Source organism: Nicotiana sylvestris, chromosome 8, assembly GCF_000393655.2.
Source record: "Nicotiana sylvestris chromosome 8, ASM39365v2, whole genome shotgun sequence".
Classification (NCBI taxonomy): Eukaryota; Viridiplantae; Streptophyta; class Magnoliopsida; order Solanales; family Solanaceae; genus Nicotiana; species Nicotiana sylvestris.
This window is the reverse complement of record NC_091064.1, coordinates 6,210,100-6,235,037: the sequence shown is the minus strand read 5'-3', so window position 1 is coordinate 6,235,037 and position 24,938 is coordinate 6,210,100. Positions and strand designations below refer to the sequence as shown.

Sequence of the window (24,938 nt, the reverse complement as noted above, 5' to 3'; positions counted from 1 at the left end):
AACTTAAAAGTGGGTTTAGAGATAACGAAACTTTGGTGGGATAATTTAGAGTTGTACATATTGTCAGCTAGAGTAGTTCAAGAGAATGCTCTAGTAAATTATTGTAATTGATCGAGAGATAATTACGATAACTCATAGCTCTTAATCCTCATAGAATATTACGGCGAGATTATAGCAAAAGAGTCAAGATCTAAACTAGCAATTGGGAACATCACTGCCCTAGACCTTTTACCATTGAATTATCTTTGCTTAAGCTTATTGTTATTTTTATTATTATTTGAAGTAGTTAAACGAAAATCACACCTTTATTGATCAAAATCTTACATCTAGAAAGTGGTTGAGTTGATAATAGCATTGCCAAAAAGTTGTAATAGATAGGTTAGTTCCCTAAAGATTTGACTCCGGACTTAAAACCGGATTATATTTGCAATGACCGCTTTGTCTTTTAGAAGACATAGTTGGGCGTGATCACTTGTTGGAAATATTATGTTTTTGGTTGTTAATGTGTCTCTTGTCCATCCTGGAAAAGATGTCCAGATCATTCACCAACTACTATATCAATCTGGGCATGCCTGGGCTTGTCGTTAAAACCTTTAAATTGCTCTTATTTCGGCTTATCATCTTTTCAGGTGGAGGAATTGCTGAAGAACTATGACAACATCTGTACTTTATGAGTCAGGATGCCTATCTCCGCTGCCTTGACCAACCCCCGAAACTTCATCACCAAGATCACTCGATACAATAAGGTAGTCAACATCCCAAACTCGATGACAATCTTGGATAAACTTCTCCCAATATCCCTCGAGATGACAAAGAGAAACCTGACTGGAATATGTAACTTCACTAATCCTGGAGTTGTTAGCAATAATGAGATTCTTGAAATGTACCGTGACAATGTCAACCCGAGCTTTAGTTGGAAGAATTTCACTCATGAGGAGCAAGCAAAGGTCATTGTTGCTCCTAACAATGAGCTTGATACTTCAAAAATGAGCAAGGAATTCCCTGAAATGAAATCCATCAAAGAGTCCCTCATTGAGTATGTTTTCAAGCCAAATAGGAAAACAAGAGTAGCTTGAAACTTAGAGAAAATCTCAGATTTATTTTTTGTTTTGTCTTTGTTTAATTAATCAACTATGTTTCAGTTCTAATAGCTACAGTTGGCTTGTCTTTTGTCTTGTCATTTTCTGATTTGAGTTTCTTTGGGAAGATGTGAACTCCCTATCATAGGAGGTGGAGGTGCAACTTTTTCCTAAGTAATTTCTTTTCTTTTTCCTTTCTCTTGTATTAAGACCCTGTTTGGACATAAGAAATTTTTTTATTTTTTCCAAAAAAAATTCACTTTTCTCCGAAATCAGCGTTTGTTCATAAAATTTTCAATTTTCACTCGAAGATGCATTTTGGAAATTTTGAAAATTTGAAAAACTCCAAAAAGCCATTTTTCAAAATTTTCGCTCAAATCACTCGCAAAACTTCAAAAAACAACCCAAAATTATATTCATGGCCAAATACAACTCTAAATTTCAAATACAACCAACTCAAAAGTAACAAATCTAACCTTTGGACCGAAGGTAGTGACGAACTCGGTAGGTACAGTTCCATATAGAAATGACAGTACAGAAATGTAGGCATGTTTTCAAGTTCAACAGTTAAACTCAAAACAAATAAGATAGATCAATTCTGAATGATATGAGGAATATGACCTCTTTATATCTACGCGCCAATGTACATGCTATATGTGATGCACTACAATGAAAGCCTCGCGTACTAACACTCTCAGAGTATTCAATCACTCAGTACAGTATATGGCCAATCTAGCCCAGGGAAGATCCATCCCAAATATATATCAACTGACAGTCAGTCACTCAGTATTGTATAAGGCCAATCTAGCCCAGGAAAAATCCACCCCCAAATATAAATGATTTGGGCAAGATTCATGCCTAGGGAATATCCATCCCTCGATACAAATAGACTTTGCTCACTAGGTGTGTGCAGACTGCGAAGGGGCTCCTTCAGACCAAGCGCTATAATAAGCCAGATCCAGGCATAAATAAATAAAAGCATGTTGCGGTGTGCAGTCCGATTTCATAAATACTACTCACAATCAGGTCATCGGCCTCACCCAATCATCAATCTCTCCACTCCATCGAGCTCACAATGCTCATACTAAGCAGCCCTAATAAATGATACGAGATATGACAACACACAATAACAAAGATTGAGGTGTGATATGAAATGATGAATAAGACTGAGTACATAACTGCAATTTAACAAATAAGTCAACAGCAAAGAACAACCACTATTTGCATCTGCCTGAGGTGGGGCGCTGACACTTGGCATCAGGATCTGCACATGCGAAAATATTGGTGCGCGCGGCGCTGTTGGAATTTGCTTGCGGCTGGGCGCTGGCGAGGTATCAGGATTTGCGCACGGGGTATTGTTTGTGCGCATGGTGTTGTTGATATCATCATGATTTGTGTGCGCTACATTGTCTGCGCACGCAGCACTATTGGCATCTGCCAGCCGTTGGGCGCTGGCGAGGCTATCGGTAGGGCGACATAGACACATGCGCGCTTGTTTGGCACTGCCGAGACCACGGGGCCGACCATGACGCTGGGCATTGGGAGGCTTGCCAGGATGCCTTGGGCCGCGTCCTAGGGGTCATTGGGCGTGGCTGGAAAGCAGCCCATGACATTACGCATACCTCTAATCTGATAAGTGTCTCCTTCCACTATATATATTGACTTTGAATGTATTTGCGTTAATATTTGTTATTACTCTTAGAATTTGTGGAAATAGTTAGAAGCACATGCAAAAAGTATGAGAAAACATCTCGTAATGTATTTAACTAAAAATAAGTTATATTATATGTGCATACATGTGAACACCTAATTTTTGACAACATTTAATTTTTTTATCACTTTTTTTATGTAAATATTTTAGTGGGTTTTAACCTACTATTATTTTAGCTTTATTACACTTTTTATTATAGGATAAAAATACCAAAAAAAAATTAAAAGCTTTATTATCACTATTAATATTTTTATTATTATTTTTTTTTTTATATTAAAAAATCCGAAAATATTTTTTTTAAAACAAAAATAATAATTTCGGGAATGATTTAAAAAAATAAAAAAAGGGAAGTATTGAATAAAAATATATATATAAAAAATAGGTGGAATTCTCTTTTAAAAAAAAATAAAAGAATGTAGAAAATTTAAAAAAATAAAAAGTTTTGTGGAAATTTTTAAAAATTAAAAACTAAAAGAAGGTTGGAATTAAAAAATAAATATAAAGGTATCTGAAAATTTAAAAAATTTAAAGTAATTGAAAGTAGCATTTTTAAAAGAAAAAGAAAAGATAGTGGTTTGTTTTTTTAAAGAAAAGTTAAATAAAGTGAGATTCTCTTTTAAAAAAATAAAAAGTGGGATTTTAAATAAGATAAAAGTAATTAAAGTTGGAATTTTAAAAATAAAAGTAAATAAAGGTGAGATTTCTTTTTCTAAAAAAATAAAAGCAATTTGTAAGTGAGATTTCTTTTAATTAAAAAATAAAAAAATAATAAAAAAACAAATCTGAAAATTCCGAAAATTTTGCTATAAATAGAAGAGAAAATTTAGGAAGAAAGTAGTGGGAAAAAAGAGGAAAAACTAGATAGAGAGAAGAAAAAAAGAGGGGGCGGAGAGAGTAGTATACACTCAATATACACTCTGGATACATAGAATATACAGGGACAGAATTCATTTTGGAGAGAGTAAAAAAGATAGAACCAAATTTTTTGAAATATTGAGAGCGGAAGAACACCATAGAGAGTTCAAATCTAGAAAGAAAAAACAAAGAGGGATTTCCGCACTATTTTTCTTCTCCATTTTTACTAGTTTTCTCCATGTTGCTGGGATTTCTGGATTAAGGTGTTGAAGCTACTGTGTTGGGTTTTCTGATGCTGTATGTTGTTGTGTTACATACTACTTTGCTGACCTTCTTCTTCTTGTATTACAATACCAGGTACACAAACGATACACTGGTTCATCTTGTAAGCTACTCGAAACATGAATGCAAAAAATGAGAAAGATTTGAAGTTGTAGTTTAATGTAGTCTTTTCTTTCTTTTACTGTCTGTATGTAGAACATTCTATGCGCTGCCCATGTAAACTCTTTAAACAACTCACTTTCAAAATTTAACTATAATAACTCGAAAGTATGTAAATAAAGTAGGACATTTTCTTCATTTATTTTAGAGTGTGACGTGATCCGAGATGCATGTCCATGACGTTGCAAATTCCTTTAAAAAATAAGAATGAGATGAGCCTCACCGAATAAAAATACAAAATTGTGGGGCCCTCGGTAAATATTTGCTTTAAAATTGCTTAGACTTCGGGATGGACCGTTTAGCAAAATTTCACGGCCCTACCCAAAGTAAATGATACGCTAGTCGCTTTAGGCACGCCTTTTAATAATTTAATTTTCTTAAAACTCGGGTGCACATTTATGTGACCCAAATCCAAATCTCAACAGAGTTGAAATGTGCCAACAACCACGGGTGCATTGATGTGACGTGGTTGGAGATGTATTTCCATGATGTTGCAATTCTTGAAAAAATATATAATAATAATGACGAAAGCGGTTAAAAGTTAAAACTTGCACATGAGCTCATAATTGTATAAAATCAGATAAACAAGCCGAATATGACAGTTGAGCGACCGTGCTAGAACCACGGAACTCGGGAATGCCTAATACCTTCTCCCGGGTTAACAGAATTCCTTATCCGGATTTCTGGTTCGCGGACTGTAATACAGAGTCATTCTTTTCCTCGATTCGGGATTAAATTGGTGACTTGGGACACCCTAAATCTCCCAAGTGGCGACTCTGAAATAAATAAACAAATCCCGTTTCGATTGTCCTTTAATTGAAAAAACTTCTTCACCCCTCGCGGGGGGGCGGAAAAAGGAGGTGTGACAATACACGATAACATTCATATTAATTATTAAAAAAAAAGCCAAAAGCTAGTGAATCCAGAAGTGTAAAATGGGGGTCTACAAATTTGTGAGAGAAAAAGGAGTCTCACACAAGTAATATCAGTTGTGTGAGACACACAATAAAATTTCTCGGAAACTGCAATACATATCAAGAGTAACCATAATTTCAAAAATAATCGAAATTTATCTATTTTTTATGTAAAGATAAACTTTATACAAAAACACCCTTAAAAATTCAGAAAAATTTCCAACATATTTATGCTGGAGTTAGAATTTGTTACATATGAGTTTATACGCATGAGCTTCATAATCCAGCATATTATACTGAAACTTTTCGTGTTTCAGCAGAATAATGGCTATTTTTCAATGACTTTATAAATAATTGCTATTTTTCAATTATCAGTCCGATTACTGACTATCCCGACTATTTTCACAACACAACCAACTATTTATAAAAGAGAAATAAATTACAAAAACCAAACGACTTTGTACAATAAACAGCAAAACCATATATAAAACATTTCCAAAAACTAATACCCTAACCTACTAAAAATTTGTTCAAAATGGCGTGTGGACTGCCCACCAGGCCACAAGCACACTGGGTCAAATGGCTACCTACTGGGTTGTCTTGACGATCTTACCCTCCCATACTTGTTATTTCAGCTGTAAATTTAAACTTACATAGGTGACATTTAAGCAACATCTACTTCCAATCAAGAGATTGTAGTCTCCTCAAAAGTAAGGTGGTAAGTTGTTGGAGGGAATGATACCGATGGTCTATTTGGAAACAGCATCTCAACCCCGGGGTAGGGGTAAGGTCTGCATACACATTACCCTCCACAGACCCCACTAAATAAGATTATACTAAATTATTATTGTTGTTGTTGTATATGTGGATTTAACAAGAATCCTAAGGACAACTTAGACCAATGGCACAGACAAGATAGAGGTTAGGTAACATGAACCTTTGGACTTTTGACAAATGATTATCAAATGTAATATGCTAGAGAAAATTACTCCCTTCGTTTCAATTGATGTGAATCTATTTGACTAGACACGGAGTTTAAGAAAAAAATGAAGATATTTGGAATTTGTGATCATAAACTAATTCAAATGGGGTCAGAGTATTTGTGTGGTTATAAAAGCTTCTTATTAAGGGTATAATTGTAAGTTAAAGCTAAATTGTTACCAAATTTAGAAAGGGATATTCTTTTTGGAACGAACCAAAAAAAAAATAAGTTCACATAAACTGAAATAGAGTGAGTATAAAACTAGTCCTTTATATTTAAGGATAATCTAAAATAGTCCTTTAAATATATACTTGAGCAGTTATAAGTCCCTGTTTTCTAAAATTGAGCACTTTTGATCTCTATTGTTGTTGAAACACACGACATTATTATCATTAACAGAACTGAATATGGTCGTGAGAAGCACATGAAGCGCTTAAACTAAATAAACCATTGAGACAACTTTTCGGAATTCATTTTTTCAATTTAAATCTTAAGATTCTTTTTTTAGAAAGAAAAGGAAAATATTTTTTTAGGTACAAACTGCGCGAAATGAATAAGAAGAAGCTTGTGTGGATGTTCTTCTTTCTTTTTCTTTTTTTTTCCAGTTTAAATGGCTAACATACTTCTTACGAGCCAATTTTGCCAAACATAATTGCCGGTTAAAATAGTACGGGCTAACCAGTTTTCGGACTAGTAATTGAAAAATAGCCAACCGGGGAATCCATCGGTCGGATAACAATTTTTTCTAGTAGCACCCACGACAAAATGTCCGGAATATACATCTTTTTTTGGGACGGAGGCTTTTTTTTTTAAGCAAGAACTCTTAATCGTTCGTATCCCACGAAAAGTTCCAGCATAATATACTGGAGATTAGGACTGTGCATGGATCGGATCAGGTCGGATTTTAGCACATTTCGGATTCAGATTTCGGATTCTACAAAATGCAATCTGAATCTGAATCTGATCCGAATTAATATCGGATCGGATCGAATTTTCGTATTTCGAATCGGATTATTATGCCTCAAAGTTGCAAACTCATATGTATATTTTCTTTGTAAAAGAGGCAATACAGTAAGAAAAATTCATGTTTCTGCAATTATGAGAGTACTATGGTACCAATATAGCCAAATCCAACGATTGTAAAGGTAATAACTTGGAGAAAGATGTAAAAGAAATGCTGACTATCCTAAATTAAAGTTTAGTATTTATACATGCCCTAATAATTTTGGATTTTGGATCGAATCAGGTTAAAATCATACCAATCCGAATCCGATCCAAATATCCGAAATTTTAAGAAACACAATCTGAAATTCGATCCAAATATCTGAAATCTGAAATTGAACGGATCGGTTCGGATTTCGTATATCTAATCCAAATGAACAGCCCTACTGGAGATTGGTGCACGTGTGTATGGACTTCCAGCATATTATGCTGGAACTCTAACACACGGAAAGTTACAGCATAATATACCGGAGATTAGAGCACCTATGTATAAACTTCCAACATATTATAATGGAGCTCCAGTATATTATATTGGAGCTCCAGTATATTATACTGGAGTTCCAACATAAGTACATTGGAACTCTAGTATAATATACTGGAGTTCCAGTATATTATATTGGAATTCCAGTATATTATGCTGGAGTATTTTCCGAATTTTGAACAGTATTTTCGTTCAGATTTATCTTTTCATGAAAAGTGGATAAATTTCTATTACTTTTGAAATTATAGCTATTTTTCAATTATCACTTGTAAATCTGGCTATTTTTGAATTTCTTCCAATTAATGCTGCGCTTTATAGATAATGGAGATCAAAAGGGGCCATCTTTGATAAACATAAAGGACTAAAACTGTTGAGATGCATATTTAAAGTACTATTTTACACCAATCCCAAACATAAGGGACTAGTTCTGTCATTTCTTCTAATATATTGCCATGACCACCTACAAAAAATGGAACTTCCAAGTTTTAAGACACCAAGATCGTTGAAAAATTGAATCTTTTCTTGTTTGATCTCTCAAGTCTGTGCTAAATTCGTCGAAATATCAATCTTTCCTAAAACCCCATTTGATAAAAATGCATGATTTTTGCTTCACAATCCCATATGGTTTAATTCTTGTATGTGGTGGAATTATAGGATATTTCAAGAAAGGAAGCACAGTTTCACTGGCTGGAGGTTTGGGTACTGGATTTTTGCTCATTTTAGCTGGTTACTTGAGTCTTCAAGCATTTCACAAGCGCAAAAATTCTTACTTTGCCTTGATTCTTGAAACTGGTATAGCTTTTCATTTCCTTAACCGATAAGTATCGATTCATATAGCTGACCCCAACTTGTTTGGAATTGCGTAGTAGTTGTTGTTGTAGTATTTTACCCATAACTCTTTTGTAATATGACTGCAAATGTAATAAAAATATACTACTACTTTATGATATGAAAATTTTCAATCATGTAAATATCACTTGGACCTAAACAGAGGCGGATCCAGGATTTGAACTCTTCAACTTTTAAGATTTTTAACATTGAACCCATTATATTTTTAAAATTATGGGTTCAAATCTATTATTTTTGCAATTTTAATAAATTTTTACACATAAATTTTTACTCCGCGTTAACTTCCACACTGCATCCGCCTCTGGACCTAAATAGAGCATTCATGATATCGAGGATTCATAGTTTAGGATTGAGGCATAGTTGTTGTTATTATATATAAATATTACTGGAATTGAAGGATGTGGATCCATCCGAGCCGATCTGCCTATGGTTTTCATTCTATTATAAGCTGATACACGGGCTAATCCACAATGAAAGCTACAGGTTCGGATTGGCCTAGACGTTGTATGTGTTTAGAAATCCACTAAATATGTACAAATATTAAATTTTGAACCTAATTATTAGCACTGAGGTCGCTATCCTAGAATTTCGAACCCATAAAGTTCAAATCTTGCTGAAATGCGGAAAGACCCTTGTGGTCCGTCCCTTTCCAGACCCCGTGCATAGCAGGAGCTTAGTACACCGGGTTGCCCTTTTTAAAGTTCAAATCTCGAATATGCCTCTGTTGATACAGTAGTAAGTCCTGATTTCTATCTGACTATGTACTGTATATGGTCTGATATTTGCTGCTCTACTTAAGATTCTAAGGGGGAGAAAGCTTTTCACCTTGATTGTTTGTCTCTTTATAAAGTTTATGTGAGCTGTATGGTTTGCAGCAGAGGATAGACAAAGGTATTGGATTGTGTTTATTTCTCTTCTGATATTTTTATAGGATGGTTTAGTTGTTTAGTTACTTGTCCTAGTAGCTCTTGTGTTCTACATTTCCATTTTCTGTTTTTTTGTTTGATAGCATTTAAATTGGTCCTTCCTACAAAATGAGGAATTCTTGATTGTTAGGCTAGGGGAAGTGAACAATGAGACTAAATATATGAGAAACTGATGGGTAAATTTCGTTTAAGCACAGAGGCGATCTCAAACATAAGAATACAAGTTTTTCAAGAGACAAAAGGCCTAAGAGAGATGGGGAACTTCTCACCTCTTCTCTCCTATAGATCTTCTTTGAATCGTGCTACGATTTTTCAGTTCCAGTTCTGATCTAGTTAGACCAAGTAGAAAGGAAATGATTGTGCATCTCTCCATTTGCCCTTATCTCGTATTTTTTCTTCGTCGAAATGACACGTTTGGGTAATGTCGATGCTGATCATGCTGCAGCCGTTGTTAAAGTGGAAAAATCATATAATGCATTTTGTGCTTTACCCCCTCTTAGAGAAAGTGGCTGCAACGTGCCAGAGGATAAACGTGCAAAACACAATAACCATAGGGAGATAAAAGGCAACTTTTTCCTCTTACCAATTTGTCATTAACTCTTAATACTGCTATAAAGGATGCATAAAGAAGGTGTCTAAAGGAGAAAAAATGCGTCAATTGCTTTAGCAACTCCTTCTATAATGATTCATTAGCTTCCATCCTAATGTCACATTCTTTACTGCATATGTGTATGCTAACCTTGCACGGCGTATGTCTTAAGCACTCCTCTTCATCTCCCTACTTTTTTGTTCAATTTTATTCAGCATGTTGCCTAGAGTTTCAAAGCCGCAATAAGCGTATTTTCACTCAACTGCAATAAATGTGTTAAGTTTTTGTTTGTTTGAAGTCCTCAAGGTCATATTCTGATTCAGAAAGATAAAATCGAAAGCTTCATTCATTTTCTTGCAATCACATTGAACTTCCGTTTTTTCTTTTTTTGGCTGGTCAAGTTATCTCCACTCACTTTACTTGGCTTGAAACAGCTTGTGCTGCCGTGTTAACATGGGTCATGGGACAGCGGTACATGCAGACTTCAAAGATAATGCCAGCTGGCGTTGTTGCTGGTATCAGGTAACTTCATATAGAAAGTATGCCTTACAAGTTTTGTTATCTACTTTGTGGTTTCTGCATTTCATTTATCTGTTCTGTTTCATTAATAAACATATTAGATTTGGGGGGGACGATTCATTTGATATATATAATATGTGAAGTTGCTCTGTCGTGAGCGCAAACAGAATATTAGGTTGCTATGTGCAGTGATGTCAACTTTCCTAGAGGCGTCAAACGTTACCTCTCATTTTGTATTTCTTCATTTTACGTAGACACGCATCTAAAGATTCAATTGGTAGTTGAACTGTCCAAGTAGTAAATTAACTTTTGTCCTTAACCTTTTCAATGCAAGCTCACAAGTTACGTCTAAATGTAAAAAGATTTCTCTGATTTCGTATATGGCGCATAGTCAGACAGAAACTTTCCCATCTCTAAGTATTTGTGTCTACATGAGGAACACTGAACAATTTCATAAGTTCACTGGTTCTTTTCATATCCTATGGACCGTAAAACAATTTTATTTGTAGGCTGATTAAGTAGCTTATTTAACTCTATTTCTCCTACAAGTGTTTTAAGACTCTTGCTAGAATATAAGAAAGACCAAGCAGACATCAGTGCTGAAGTTTGCTTCAGGTAATCATGCAGAATATGTACGAATCACATATTCTCTAGCGGCCGAATACATAGACAACTCCTCGGACTTGCCAAAAATTTACATTTAGACACCTCAATTAAGGGTGTGACTTATTGAACACTTCATGTAAGTGCAAAATGTACATGTCAGAATGCATGTTCCCGTTACTACAGATTTATAGTAGCTTGAACCATCACCATTTCCTTCTGGGGTTTGCAATGTGTCCTTTTTTTCGTTTTTAGGTGAATAAGTGAGATAATAGATCAGTATCTAGGGAGGACTACCGCCATCATCAATATGAAATACAAGCAAATCGGGGAAGGGGTGGTTTTGCAAGCTCGCTTGCATGATCTCTCAACAAAACCTTAAAGTTGATCGCGAAAAAATTGATTATGGATTATATAAGTTGGAAGATACAACAAATTTTTCATGCTTGGTTTCCTATTTCATTGATGATTCATTGGTTGTGCTGATTGCTCACAGAGGAGAATCTGTTAAAAGATTTCTTGTCTGAAAATCTATGTTGCTAATATGATCATAGAAGCTTTTTATCTAATAATGAGGTTGACAGTACATTTATTTTGATCGTCTTTTGCAGTTTGGTAATGACTGGATTTTACCTGTATAAGATCGCCACTGGTGGAAACCATTTCCCGTCTAAAGCCGAGTAATGGCATTTGTCCATAATGTGGAGTTCCAGTTCCATACTGTGTACTGTACATGGGAAGAGCTGGATTCTTATCGCGTATTACTGTATACGGCCACCTGACACTTTTTATGTTATTTTATTTTTATTTTATTTTTATTTTTGAACTGAACAGCATTGTCTCAATGAGTAGAATTTAAGTCTCTCTTACTCTTCATAGCATTGTGTATTGATTCAGCATTTGAATTTGCAGCTGTGGTGTAATTTCTGGCTGTTAAATCAGTTATAACCAACAACTGGCATCTTTAGGCCAATGGAACTTAGCATTAAACAACTTCCTGGTCTTGAATTAAAGCTTGGGCAGAAGCAAGTGAATTGGCTGATCCTATTAATGATTCTGCAAAAACCACTTGGAAAGAAAAAGATAAAATTGATAGATACACGATGACAAGAGGGGGGCTGCTCCGATGGTCAGCAACCCCCCACCCACCCACCTACAATCCAAGGGTTGTGGGTTCGAGTCACCAAAGGAGCAATACCTCCTACAAATGGAAATTAAAAAAAAAATAGATACACCATAATATCGGAAACAGACTCTCTCTCTATCTACACAAGGTAGAAGTAAGGCATGTGTGCACACTATCCTCCCTAGACCCCATTTGTCGGAATCAACTGGGTCTGTTGTTGTTGTTAGATACACCATAAGGCAGAACATATGTGCATCCCTGATATAAAAAAGCTCGGATATACACAGAGGATTCATATTGAACTAGTGGCTGGTTAGATAAGCTCGGATATACACAGGATTCATATAGTCGACATTAACTAGTCTAGAATTCATATAGTCGATGTTAACTAGTCTAGAATTGAGAGGTAATGGATTGATTGATCTACATTTGAAGTCCTTTTGTGCAATCACAGTTGATGGGTTTTAGCTAAGTATTATGCAAACCTTATGTAAGTAAATCCACACCAGTATTACTTAAAGGGGTGACATAAGGAGCAAGATACCTGGCCTCTGTAACTATGTTTCAAACAGTATGACACTATGACTTAACAATTGCACAACTGAATGAAGCTACTTATATAATCCTCCATAACTCTCATAACGGTCAAAATAGCACGGACTAGCTAGTTTTTGGACTGGTAATTGAAAAATGCCATTGTTTTGTTGAAACACGAAAAGTTCCAGTATAATATGTTGGATTATGGAAATCCTGCGTATAAACTTTCAGCATATTATGTTGGAACTCCAGCACACGGAAAGTTCCAACATAATATGCTAGATTATGTAACTCCTACATATAAACTTTCAACTTATTAAAATAGAACTCCAACATATTATAAAATTCAGCATATTATGTTGGGAGTTCATATATTATGTTGGAACTCCAACATATTATGCTAAATTTCGATTACTTTTGAAACTGTGACTACTTTTTAATTACAAGTTGTAAATCTGGCTATTTTCGAATTTCACCTTTATAACGCCAATTTGTTTAAGAAAAATGACGCACCAACAAATAATTCAACAGGAATAACTACAAGCAAAGTCACATACCTTCCCTGCATTGTACACTATAATGATATCCTATGAAGTTCAAATTTGGAAAAAGCTCACAAAACAGGCAAAGTCATTTCATATATATATATATGAAACAAGCTTCATAAAACAATCAATGATTCAACACTATGATTTCACTGTACGGATTACATAAATAGGGCAACATTCTAAGATATACAAAAGCTGCATATCAAAAGCGTTAGACCAAGGGAAATGGAAAAAGACTGCATCTCTACGAGCAATCTATCGTCCAAGCTCTGGTTATGAAACCCTTAAGGATCAGTGGTTCAAAAACGAAAGATCCTCAGATCTGATCGAGGAAAACGCTAAAGAGCGTCTGTTCCTACATAGGAGGAGACAGAGGACACACAGGGGAACCAGTATCTACGTCTGCCATCTCTGTGACCATCATCAATCATGGCAAGTCCTTCCTGTATGATACATGTGAGCCATTTGTTAGCTTCAATCACAAGAGATCTAATAGGAAATATTTAGAGCCTTGCTGGAAAACTTAGGAGGAAAGAAGTAGAAGAAATGACATCAAGAACTTACCTCTAAAAGTGTTTCAAGTGCATCAGTTGCACGACCTGAAGACCAGTTTAGGCGTCTTTGTACCTCATCAACTGTCACAAAGCCTTGAGCCTGTGGTAAAGAGACCAGAAAACAATTTCCTCTGTTAACATATTTTTCTTGAGTAAGAATTTCCTCTTTTAACATATAATGATAAAACAAGCCCGTATAACATAGTAGGCAATATTTCAAAGTCAAACATAGCAATCTGGGGATAACTCCCTAAGCTAAATAGTAGCTTTTAATACTCATGGATTCAAAAGGAAAGAGAGATTTCCTTTAAGTTGCCAAAATATCGATGACTGATTGAAGAAACTAAACTTCTGAAATTCTACTACAAGTGGGGAAACTACTGCATCAAGTGAAAGTGACAGTTTGAGCTGCACGGCAATTACTGAACTACAAAATTTATCCAAAGAGAGAAACTACCTAACTGCATGAACCTGGAGTAAACATAAAGTACAAAGGTAATACCTGGGCCAGCTCTAAAATTTCATTGTGATCCTTATTCAGTTCAGTAGGGACAGATCTAACAAGCTTTCTCTTTCCCACTGTAATCACCTCATAACCACTACCTAATACCTGAAAGATGCAATTAAATGTTAGTTTATAGTTTGTTGCAACAGTAATAAAACATACACCAGCCCAAAAAAATTAGTCACTACACGCTCAAGATAAATGATGAACTTTAAAGCATGTTTCAGACAGCTTTGCATTTCTCCTATCTTCCATCTAAATGAGGGGTTGCAAGAGCAATAATGACCTGCCCATATACATTCACCATTAACTTGGGTGCTTCATGTGCTAAGGACCTATAAGAACTTAAGAAACAGAAAGAATAAGTTTTTGCAGTTTACCATTTTTTTTGACATGCGTGTGGATTATAGTAAAGATTCTTTTTTCTATTCATTTTGGTAAATGGACAACTAGCAAAATCAATATCTTGGTATCCAATGGCGAAACATGATCCTCATAACTAAACGTGCAAAGCACTAACATGTGAAATATGCTCTTCAAATTAAATGGAAAAGGATGATCCGCCAGATTTAGCGCCAGCTGCTCAATGTATCATTCAGTTACTGCCAACTGAAACATAAAAACTTGAGCCAGTACCTTCAGCTTGCTAATAGCACGCAAGCAGTCATCCTCAGATATTGTCTCACGAACAGCTTTCCGTCTCTGACCAAGCAGTTTACAAAGATCATCCAAGCTTATCAAACCTCCGTTGTGGGGTCTAGTAGCCAAGCATACTTCAATGATCTGCACCCCTGCCTAGACAGGTGGGTTTCATTTAAATCCAGTTCGTATTATATTATCGACAAATGATAATACTTAACTAGGAAACAGCCAAGAACTAAGCGCGATGCTGCAAGCTATCTAATATATATTTACTGTTCAAGGTTTGATGTTGATAAATGGACCTTGGGCCTAACTCAACCTCATAAGCTAGAGGATTGCCGAAGACCATATAAGGAGACCAAGGACCTCAAATCCCTTCGATGAGAGACAACTCAACACCCCCCTCACGCCCAGGCATGCAAACTGGAGCGTGGACAACATAAATGGGGATCCAACATCGGTAATCGGTAATAATAATTGGGATGGGCCTGGCTCTGATACCATGATAAATGGACCTTGGGCCTAACTCAACCTCAAAAGCTAGCTTATGAGGTGAGGATTGGCCAAGACCATATAAGAAGACCAAGGACCTAAAATCCCTCTGATGTGGGACAAAACTCAACGTCAACCAATCATATAGCAAGGGGAAGTAGAACTGTCACGTTCTTTTTTTAATTGAAAAGGTACAAAAGGAAGTAAAAGCGCCGTTTAGATCTAACAATGCAGTGTCGAATACTACGTAATGTTCCTCTCATGCACCATTAAGAAGTTAACAAGCACGTCTTGCAATAACCCGAATTACTAAGGAGGTTGATACCAACCAAGTTCATAATAGAAATCGCCAATCCCTAACAATTCTGCCCAGAAACCCTTGTTTGATGCTAGCGGATCTACTCCAACTTTAGCACACATCTCGTGGAACTGCGCCCTGAATGCAGGATTCTTGCGAATGTCATTCTGCAAAATAAAACAAGGAATAACCAAAATTTTCTCTTTATGACAAAAAAAAGGTTTAGTTAAACAAGTAAAAGCATGTTGATAAATTTCAATTAGGAAGTATCCAAGAAGCACAATGCACAAGGAACACCTCTATTACAACACCCCAGTTAGACAAGAAAAAGAAAAAGATTTATCAAGCTCAACAGCCCTGATTGCTGCTCAGACTTTAGAAATATCACGCATGTGACAATATAACCCCATCTTAACTCTTGATACTATCCCAAAAGTATGATCTGTGAGAAAAATAAAACTGGTGGAGTTCAATTTTTTTTTTTGATTTGCACCGGGTGTCCGAGTCTCTTCGAGCCCCGACTAATCCCAGGGGCGCACAGGCCCTCGGCAAGGAGTTTCCCGCAAGTGCACCATGGTTAATTCAGGTTTTTACCCAGTCCGATGGCCCTCAGAAATTGTTTGCACCCAGTGGGTTTCGAACTTGAGACCTTGAAAGGGAGCAAAAAGCTCAAGTCAATTGCCACCACGCCAACCCCTGAGGGTTAGTGGAGTTCAATTATGATCCTTTTGCCGAGATAACTACACATAAATCCCAAATCGACAATGAATAGCTTTGCATTTTTTCATGTCTTTTCTGGAATTATCAACAGTGGCCAATTTAAAATAACTTAGAGACATACATGCTTCCTCAGAACTTATATCTAGCAAGCATATATGATTCCTTTTGTCTCAATCTAGATGAGACAATTACTTTTCTTTCTTTCTTTTTGACGACCTTGGTGTCTGGGCCAGTTTGCGTGCACCTTAACTATTCTATTGGGTACCAGCTACCTCCCGCCAATACAAGTGCCGAGTAACTCTACTTACCAAGCTTAGGCAGATGAGAAAAATCACCATTTTTTGCCTCGGCTGAGATTTGAAACTGATATCTCATGGTTCTTCTCCCACTTCAATGACCAATAGGCTATAACCTCGGGTTCTAGAGTTAAATAGTTCTTTCAGCCATGGGTTTTTCAAATATTTACAAGTACTTATAAACAAAATTATGATTCAAAGTACTTTTTCTGTAGTATATCAATACATAGGTTTTTATTTTACAAAATTAGATGCTTTAATCATCGTACTCCTAACATATCATTACATCAAGGACGGGCAGAATAACTGATTATTTTAAAAATATAAATAAACTTAAATAATCGGGGGAAAAAGCTTTAAATTAATCACTAAAAAACAAAATAATGCAAAACCTTGTGTTTGCGAGCAAAGTCTTCAAGCTGAGAGCGAAAAGTAGCGAGCTGCTCTTTCATAAGATCAGTTCTCAATTTCGCCACATTTTCCCCTAGCAATCGATATTGATCCTACAATTAACATCGCCAGAAAAACGGAGATTATTAAACAAAAAAAAGTACGAAAAGAATTGAAAAAGTCAAAATAAACTTAGGTCACAAACCCTAGCCGCCGCGGCATTCTGTAAACCTCCGATTCCCGGTCTCCGCCTCATCCTTCAGCTGCTGAGAGAAATTCTGTGAAGTATTCGTCGCTCGTCTCCCCGTAGCTGTTTTTCCTTCTTTTGTGAAAGAAAAAGCACTAACAAATATCTTTTATTTAAAAGAATATTATTATTTTCTTATTAGGCTATTCAAAAACGATGATATATTTATAAATTAAAAATAATTCAACTTGTCATATAAATATTATGACACCATTAAGACCATATATTTTAAAAGGCTTATAATAATCAGACAAAAACTAAGATACATTTAAGAGTTAAAATAGTATGGGCTAGCCAGTTTTCGAATTGATCATTCAAAAATAGTCAGCGTTTGCAAAGTTATCGAAAAATAGCCACTATTTTGCTGCAATAGGGACCGGGCCAGCATAATATACTGGAGATCGGTGCACATGTGTATGAACTTTCAACATATTATGCTGGAATTTCAACACGCAGAAAGTTCCAGCATAATATACTCGAGATTGGAGCACATGCACATGAACCTCCAGCATATTATACTGGACCGGTATATTATACTGGAAGTTCCAGTATACTTATGCTAAAACTCCATTATGATATGCTAGAGTTCCAGTATACTTATGTTGGAACTCCAGTATATTATGCTGGAGTATTTTCCGGATTTTGAACAGTATTTTCGTTCAAAATTATCTTTATATGAAAAGTGGCTAAATTTCAACTACTTTTAAAACTTTGGCTATTTTTGAATGATCACTTGTAAATCTAGCTATTTTTTAATTTTTCCCAATTTAAGATCATAAATTTTAAAGATTTACTCTTTTTTCTTAAACATTGTATTTAATCAAACGAAATCATACGAATGAAATGGAAGCAATTCTTATGAAAATTAAGTTCTATGCATTAAATAACGTATTATCAGTAACCAAAAATAAATAGTAAGTTTACATGCTATAATAAGATAAATCACATCAATAATATATATGTATATAATTTAAATACATAATAATAGAACTTCAATGAAGTCGGTTAGAGCGAAGAAATCTCATGTTCAATTCTTAGAGAAGATAAAAAATAATAGTTGATTGCTTTCTATCTATTCAAGCATTAATGAATAGTACGATTTGCATACAGTGCAACGAAGACAATTTGTGTCAACTATATTCGTATACAATGCGAACGAATACAATTAAGACGAAAAACGGAAATACAGTGCGAACGGATATGAAGTTTGGTTATAATTATATATTTTTAGTGCATTACTTACCTTGAATTTAGGTGATTTAATGCTAAACTATATTATATTTGTGCTTAATTGAATTTATTTTATGTATAGATACTTTGAAGATGAAATTGGAAGCGAACTAAAGATTTTATGTGTATTTTGTATACTACAAAAATGGTTTATGATTATTTAATTATGGGACAATGATTGAAGTTGAGCATTATAAAAGAAGACAAAGAAAGACAATTGACAAAAGAAGAATTTGAAAAGTAATATGATGTGACATGATTTATAATAGTTACTTTTGCCACGTAGACGGAGATTGCAGAACACGCGCTTGGTTAATTAATAAGCCAGCAAAAAACGTGTTTTATTGGTATGAGAATTGCCTAGGAAACGTGTCTAATTGGAAAGAGGTCTAGTTTAAGTGTGTAAGTGAAAAATCGTGCCAACTTTAGATGTCTCCGTATGTATTACGCCATTGATAAAAGAAGAATTTGAAAAGTAATAACTGAGAAAGAGAAAGGCAGAAATCAAAAATGAAAGCTGAAGCAAAAGTTAGGCAACGAATTGGAGAAGTCAGGCAACGCGAGGCAATTTTCTCGCGTTTAAGCTCCCGTCAGACCATTTCGCGCGTTTGAGCTCGCCAGGCGCAGTCTAGAGCGAGATGCTTCGCGTGGTCCGGGTCTTTAAGGCCTAATTTGTATCCAATTTGGTTTTGGACTTATTATTTTATCTAGGTTTTCCCTACACATATAAATAGTCATTGAATATTATTTTTAGAGAGAGAGGCCGAGGTTGGACAGATTTGAGACCGGGAATTCGACCTAAGGATGTAAGAACACACCAGGAGCAAGGCGGAAAATTCTTCTACGAGTTTTTCACTTCTTTCTTCCTATTTCCATTATTGGTTATGAATTTTAGTATTGTAGTTATGCATACTATTATGAATAGCTAATTTGTTATCTAAGGTTTTGATGAAACCTATTGGAGGATGATCTTTTTGTTATGTTAATAGAGATTTGTTGTAGCTTTTTCTCTATTTGTTCAACTACGTTTATATTGTGGTTGGTTGAAGAACTCCCAATCGGTTGTGCCTATTTAGTGTGTATTACTCGGAAGAGAGTGCATATTTAGGTAATTGTTGAACAACATCACTCATAACGTATATGAGGGATCAATACGGAGGGTTTAAAAGTAGGACTGAATAACGAAACCTTGGTGCGATCCGAGTGAGCCGTAACTTAGTGCCATCTAGCGTAATTCGGAAAAATATGTCTAGTAAATTGTGGTAGTTACTCGGGAGAGAATTACGACACTCAGAGAGCTAATGATCAGTAGAGAAACTTAGGCAAATTTATAGAAAACGTAGCAGAAAAGATTCCGGCAATAGGGAAAATTATAACTCTAGACCTCCTTAATCTTGTCTCATATAAGACATAGTTGGGCGTGATCAGAATACAACTAAGTCGAAATACATAAATACAAAAAAATAAAATGTTCTAGTTGAGAGTCGAACTTACGACCGCTACTAACTAAGGCGAAATAGAGAAATACAATACGAACGAATACAACCAAAGCGAAATACAAAAATATAGAAAAATAAAATATTATAGTTGAGAGTCGAACGTAAGACCTTTACTAACTAAGGCGAAATACAGAAATACAGTACGAACAAATACAACTAAGGCGAAATACAGAAATACAAAAAAATAAAATATTCTAGTTGAGAGTCAAACTTAAGCAGACTAACTAAACGGACGCTCTAATCAACTGTACTACGAGAGCTTATTGCTCTCTTATTTTAGTTCAAAATAATTAATCTCTTATTTGATGAATTTTGCTGTAAAATTTAAAATATAGATATGAATGGTAAATTTACTGAAAGTATAGCTACAAATAATAAAGATACTGTGATTATTTAATATGTCACGTAATTTCCTTTAATTGTAAGAACGGTTATACTATGTAGTTTTCTCTGGGGGGGATTTGCATGTATACCCGCTTTTTGTGTCACGTTTTAACTTGTGTCTACTTTGCAAAAAAAATTGCAAACGCACCCGCTTTTTCGCATAACTTCAACATACGGGGTTGAAGTAGCAAAGACAATCACACAAAACTTCAACATTCTAGTAGACGGGCCTGAAGTAGTAAGTGTGTTGAACCAAGTGTGCTGAAGTTTTTGTTTGTAATTATTGAACTTAAGCGTAGTAGTTGTGTCACACCTCCTTTTTCACTACACCCGCGAGGGGCAAAGGAGTTTTTTCCAATTAAAGGACAGTCGAAACGGGATTTATTTATTTATTTCAGAGTCACCACTTGGGAGATTTAGGGTGTCCCAAGTCACCAATTTAATCCCGAATCGAGGAAAAGAATGACTCTATTTAACAGTCTGCGCACCAGAAATCCGGATAAGGAATTCTGTTAACCCGGGAGAAGGTGTTAGGCATTCCCGAGTTCCGTAGTTCTAGCACGGTCGCTCAACTGTTATATTCGGCTTGATTATCTGATTTTATACAAGTGTGAACTTATGTGCAAATTTTAACTTTTTACCGATTTCATAATTATTATTATTATTTTTACAATGAATTGCAACGTTGTGAAAATGTATCTCAAACCGCGTCACAATAAATGTACCCGTGGTCGTTGACACACTTTGACTCCGTTGAGATTTGGATTTGGGTCACATAAATGTGCACCCGAATTTAAGAAAATTAAATTATTAAAGGCGCGCCTAAAGTGACTAGCGTATCATTTACTTTGGGTAGGGCTGTGGAATTTTGCTAAACGGTCCATCCCGAAGTTTAAGCAATTTTAAAGCAAATGTTTACTGAGGGCCCCGCAATTTTGTATTTTTATTTGGCGAGGCTCATCTCATTTTTAAAAAAAAAGGTCGTCCTATAGTGGCTATGTTTTCTATTGAATTTGTCTCTAATAATGACAGAAAAAGATACCTGATTTATTTACATGCTTGAGAGTTATTATTAAAAGGAATTTCGGACCTAAATAGTTAACATCGAAGATAGACGGGAACAGGGGGGCTAGCACAATTTTAGGGGGGCCCAGGTCCAGCATACCGAGCACGGAACTGGACCGGGGCCATTTATATATATATATATACTTTTTACGTCCGACCTGCGGCTTACTTTTACATTTTCCAGTATTTACAAGAAGGCAGAAAATGGAATCGACAACTACAAAAAATCCTTTTATGCCTCAAAATAAACAAGCTTGTTAATTTAAACAGTTTAAACTACTGATTAGTCAGCCTAGAGCCTTTATAAGTATTTGAAACATGCTTTGCACAGAAATGAGCTGAAATAACAGTATGCTATCGTTACATTATTGGTTCTTGTAGAATAACATGTGAGGAGTTCTATATACTATTACTATTTGAATACTCGATTTTACATAGCAAAACTACCACGTGCTTCTAACAAATGAAACTATGTATCCTTTACACAACTTAAAATTTCAGAATACACGCAACCAAACGTAAAAATTTCAGTTCTTCATCTCATATTCATGCTTCAGATTTTCAGACCTACAACAGCCATGACAAAGTTGTGTACCTGAGATTTGAGAAAAGCAAAAGAAGAAGAGGAATGATCAGTGGGAGCAGTAGCATACACAACAACAGCAGCAACAAGAGAAGCAGCACTCAGCAGCAAACCACCCAGCCAACAAATGTTTGAAACCAAATAAAACCCAGCAAGAAATTCCAATAATGACTAGTAGAGAAACGAGCAAACAAATTTAAACCAAACAGAAATCCAGTGAACTCCGAAAACCCCCAACACTTAAATGAAACAGTGTTAAACCAACAGGGAAACCTAGAAAACCAAACTGAAAACTCAGCTGGTGTCCCAACAAATAACAGGCTAATCAGAGAAAGAAAACAGATGCAGGAAAACAGGCTTCTGATATTTGTGTTCAGAAATCCCAAGCCTCTCTTAAACCTCTATTGAACTGAAATTAAGCTAGCCTATTCAAGGCTTGAAAAATCCAGCCTTGTCTTTTGGTTTTCTTTTTATCTCTCAACACTCAAAGCTGTCCAACTCTCCACTTAACTGACCAGCCTTAATTTTTTGATCCCTGTCTGATTTTTTTAAAATCTGTCCTACTTTTTTTTTTTCCGAATCTTTTCTTTCTAGTTTTTTTTTTCTTTTCAGTCTTTTTCTTTTCTTCTCAAATCTGATCTTTTCCCCTTTTTCTCTTCTCCGAGCTCTAGGTATATATAATAACCAAACAGATTTGCCCCCCTTTGAAAAGCTTCACTTACCCGACCAAAATCCCAAAAAATCTGCTTATTTTCAACAAAATCCCACTAAGGAATGCTTTTTCTTATTTTATTCCCTAAATTAAGGCATGATATAAGGGTTTGTCCTCCACTAACATTAAACTAATATATAAGCTCTTGTTTTATTAGTGCTTGACTAACTGACCATTAATTTAGTCAATTCTGCCCATTTTCCATTCCCAAATACCCCTGTAATCCTACTGTTATTACTGCCCTTAATTCAAAACTTCAGTAACCTGTTATTGAACCTCTATATTTTCAAACCTATCAGCTGATGACTGAATGACTAAGACTCAATGACTAAGGCTGAATTCTTATTGAAACAACTGAACTGAAATTAAATCAAAACCAAACTAACACAACACAGAACTCAACAGAATCATTGAAGCTGAAATTGAAACTTGAATCAATATGCACATGAATGAAGGTAATGTGAATGCAGGTTCATTGTCAGCTTAATGACAATGTCCTGAAACTAGGTGGCCATAGATCAAACATACACAACAATATTTGACGAACTTGCTGATTTAACAAACAAGAACGAATTAATCGACAAGAACTAATTAACTGATTATCTACAACAAATGATAACAATCAATCCAAAATAGATAAACAGGTTGTTTCAATCAGCATTAACAGGAACAAGAATTTATAATACAACAACTAATCGACGAACTTAATCGAATCGATTACACACATTGTAAACAATTACAACAAACAGAAGCAATGCTAGAATCGGATCAAATAAACAGGTCTAGCGGAGATGAGAAGAAGTACTTAAAAACAGGGGAAATCAATAAAACTAAGAAGATACATAGACAGAAAATCATAAATGTAGAATAAAGGAAAAAGAAAAATACCTCATAACCTCAAAATTATACGGACCCAGGCTCGAAGTCAGACCTAAGCATTTTGAGGTCGAACAGACTTTAATTGAAGTGTTCTCAACTGAGAACACCTCGATTAAAGTCTATTAGACCCCAACCCTTCAATTAATTTGGATAGATTCCATGATTGGAATTTTAGGGTTCCATTTTTTTTCCAGATTTAGGGCTCGAACATTTCTAGGCATATTCGAAGGGAATCAAGGGTGGTTTGGGGGTGAAGGAGGCCTGGGGGTCACCTGGTATGGATTCGAAAAGGATCTGGGCATTTCCTGTTTGGCTCGAATATTCAAATGAAGATTCGAGCAGTTCTAAGAAGATTCGACCTAAGCCATTACCGGATCTATGACGAGGATAGTCAGGAGAAGCCCTGGTGTTGATTTGGAAGCCATCGGAAAAGGTTGGGTTTTCAGGCCAAGCTTTGATCGAAGATTCGAGACGTTGTGGCCTGATTCGAGAGATATAGGTTACATATTTGGAACGAGGAGATCGAGGGGAAGCTATGGTGTAAAGGTGGTGGCCGGCGGCGTAGTTGCCGCCGGGTTTCAGGCAAAGGGGAGCTAAGGCGGCTAGGGTTTGGGTCTGTCTTCAAAGGAGATGATGAACAGGAGAGGGGGTGTTTGGTTTGGGGGGCTGGGGTAGAGGATTAAACTTATATAGGGGAGGGGTGGATGGATCCTGGTCGTTGGATCAGGTGAGATTAATGGCCAGGATCTCCTCACTTAAGGGAACGACGTCGTTTTGGTAGTGTTGGGGCGGTCCGGGTATTGGGGTGATGGGTCGGGTTTTAGGGACGGGTATGAAAGATGTGATCTTGGCCGTTGATCTATTTGAGATCAACGGCCCCGCTCAACTGTGACAAAAACGGTGCCGTTCGGGCACCTCTGAGGAGATGGACCAGTTCACGCATTGGGCCAGCTCGTCTGGGCCTGCCTTCCTTTTAATTTTTTGGCCCAAACCGGGGTTTCATTATTTTTTCCAACTCTTTTTCTTTTTCTACTTTTATTCCTAATTTTACACAATTCTTAATTAAATTATAAAATCAATCAACACTTGACAATAAATATCACACAAATTAAACATTTAGTTAAAAGTCAAAATCACACAAAGGCATGCTTAAATGACAAAAATTATGACAATTACATATTTTGTGATTTTCCTTCTTTTAAAACCAAACTATGGTTTATAATTTCCTATATATTATTTTTATATTATCCTTTTATAAAAACCCATGATTAATTAATTCT

General features: G+C 35.7%; 3 protein-coding genes across 3 annotated transcripts; 2 read left to right on the top strand and 1 right to left on the bottom strand.

Moving 5' to 3' along the window:
• The first annotated feature begins 767 nt into the window (after positions 1-767).
• Positions 768-1,076, top strand: LOC104226056 (bifunctional dTDP-4-dehydrorhamnose 3,5-epimerase/dTDP-4-dehydrorhamnose reductase-like). Its single transcript, XM_009777937.2, has one exon. The coding sequence runs from the start codon at positions 768-770 to the stop codon at positions 1,074-1,076; it is 309 nt and encodes a 102-aa protein (XP_009776239.2).
• A 6,859-nt stretch (positions 1,077-7,935) lies between these two features.
• LOC104226050 (protein FATTY ACID EXPORT 6-like) lies at positions 7,936-11,924 on the top strand. The gene is made up of 3 exons (XM_009777933.2): positions 7,936-8,257; positions 10,264-10,351; positions 11,563-11,924. Exons 1-3 carry the CDS (start codon positions 8,059-8,061, stop codon positions 11,633-11,635), a joined length of 360 nt encoding a protein of 119 aa, XP_009776235.1. The 5' UTR covers positions 7,936-8,058; the 3' UTR covers positions 11,636-11,924.
• Positions 11,925-13,227: 1,303 nt separating this feature from the next.
• LOC104226051 (vacuolar protein sorting-associated protein 22 homolog 1) lies at positions 13,228-17,421 on the bottom strand. Its single transcript, XM_009777934.2, has 7 exons — positions 17,265-17,421; positions 17,062-17,172; positions 15,685-15,820; positions 14,858-15,012; positions 14,219-14,326; positions 13,727-13,816; positions 13,228-13,605 (listed from the first exon to the last, which is right to left on the bottom strand). The coding sequence occupies exons 1-7, from the start codon at positions 17,313-17,315 to the stop codon at positions 13,501-13,503; spliced, it is 756 nt and encodes a 251-aa protein (XP_009776236.1). The 5' UTR covers positions 17,316-17,421; the 3' UTR covers positions 13,228-13,500.
• Positions 17,422-24,938: the final 7,517 nt, after the last annotated feature.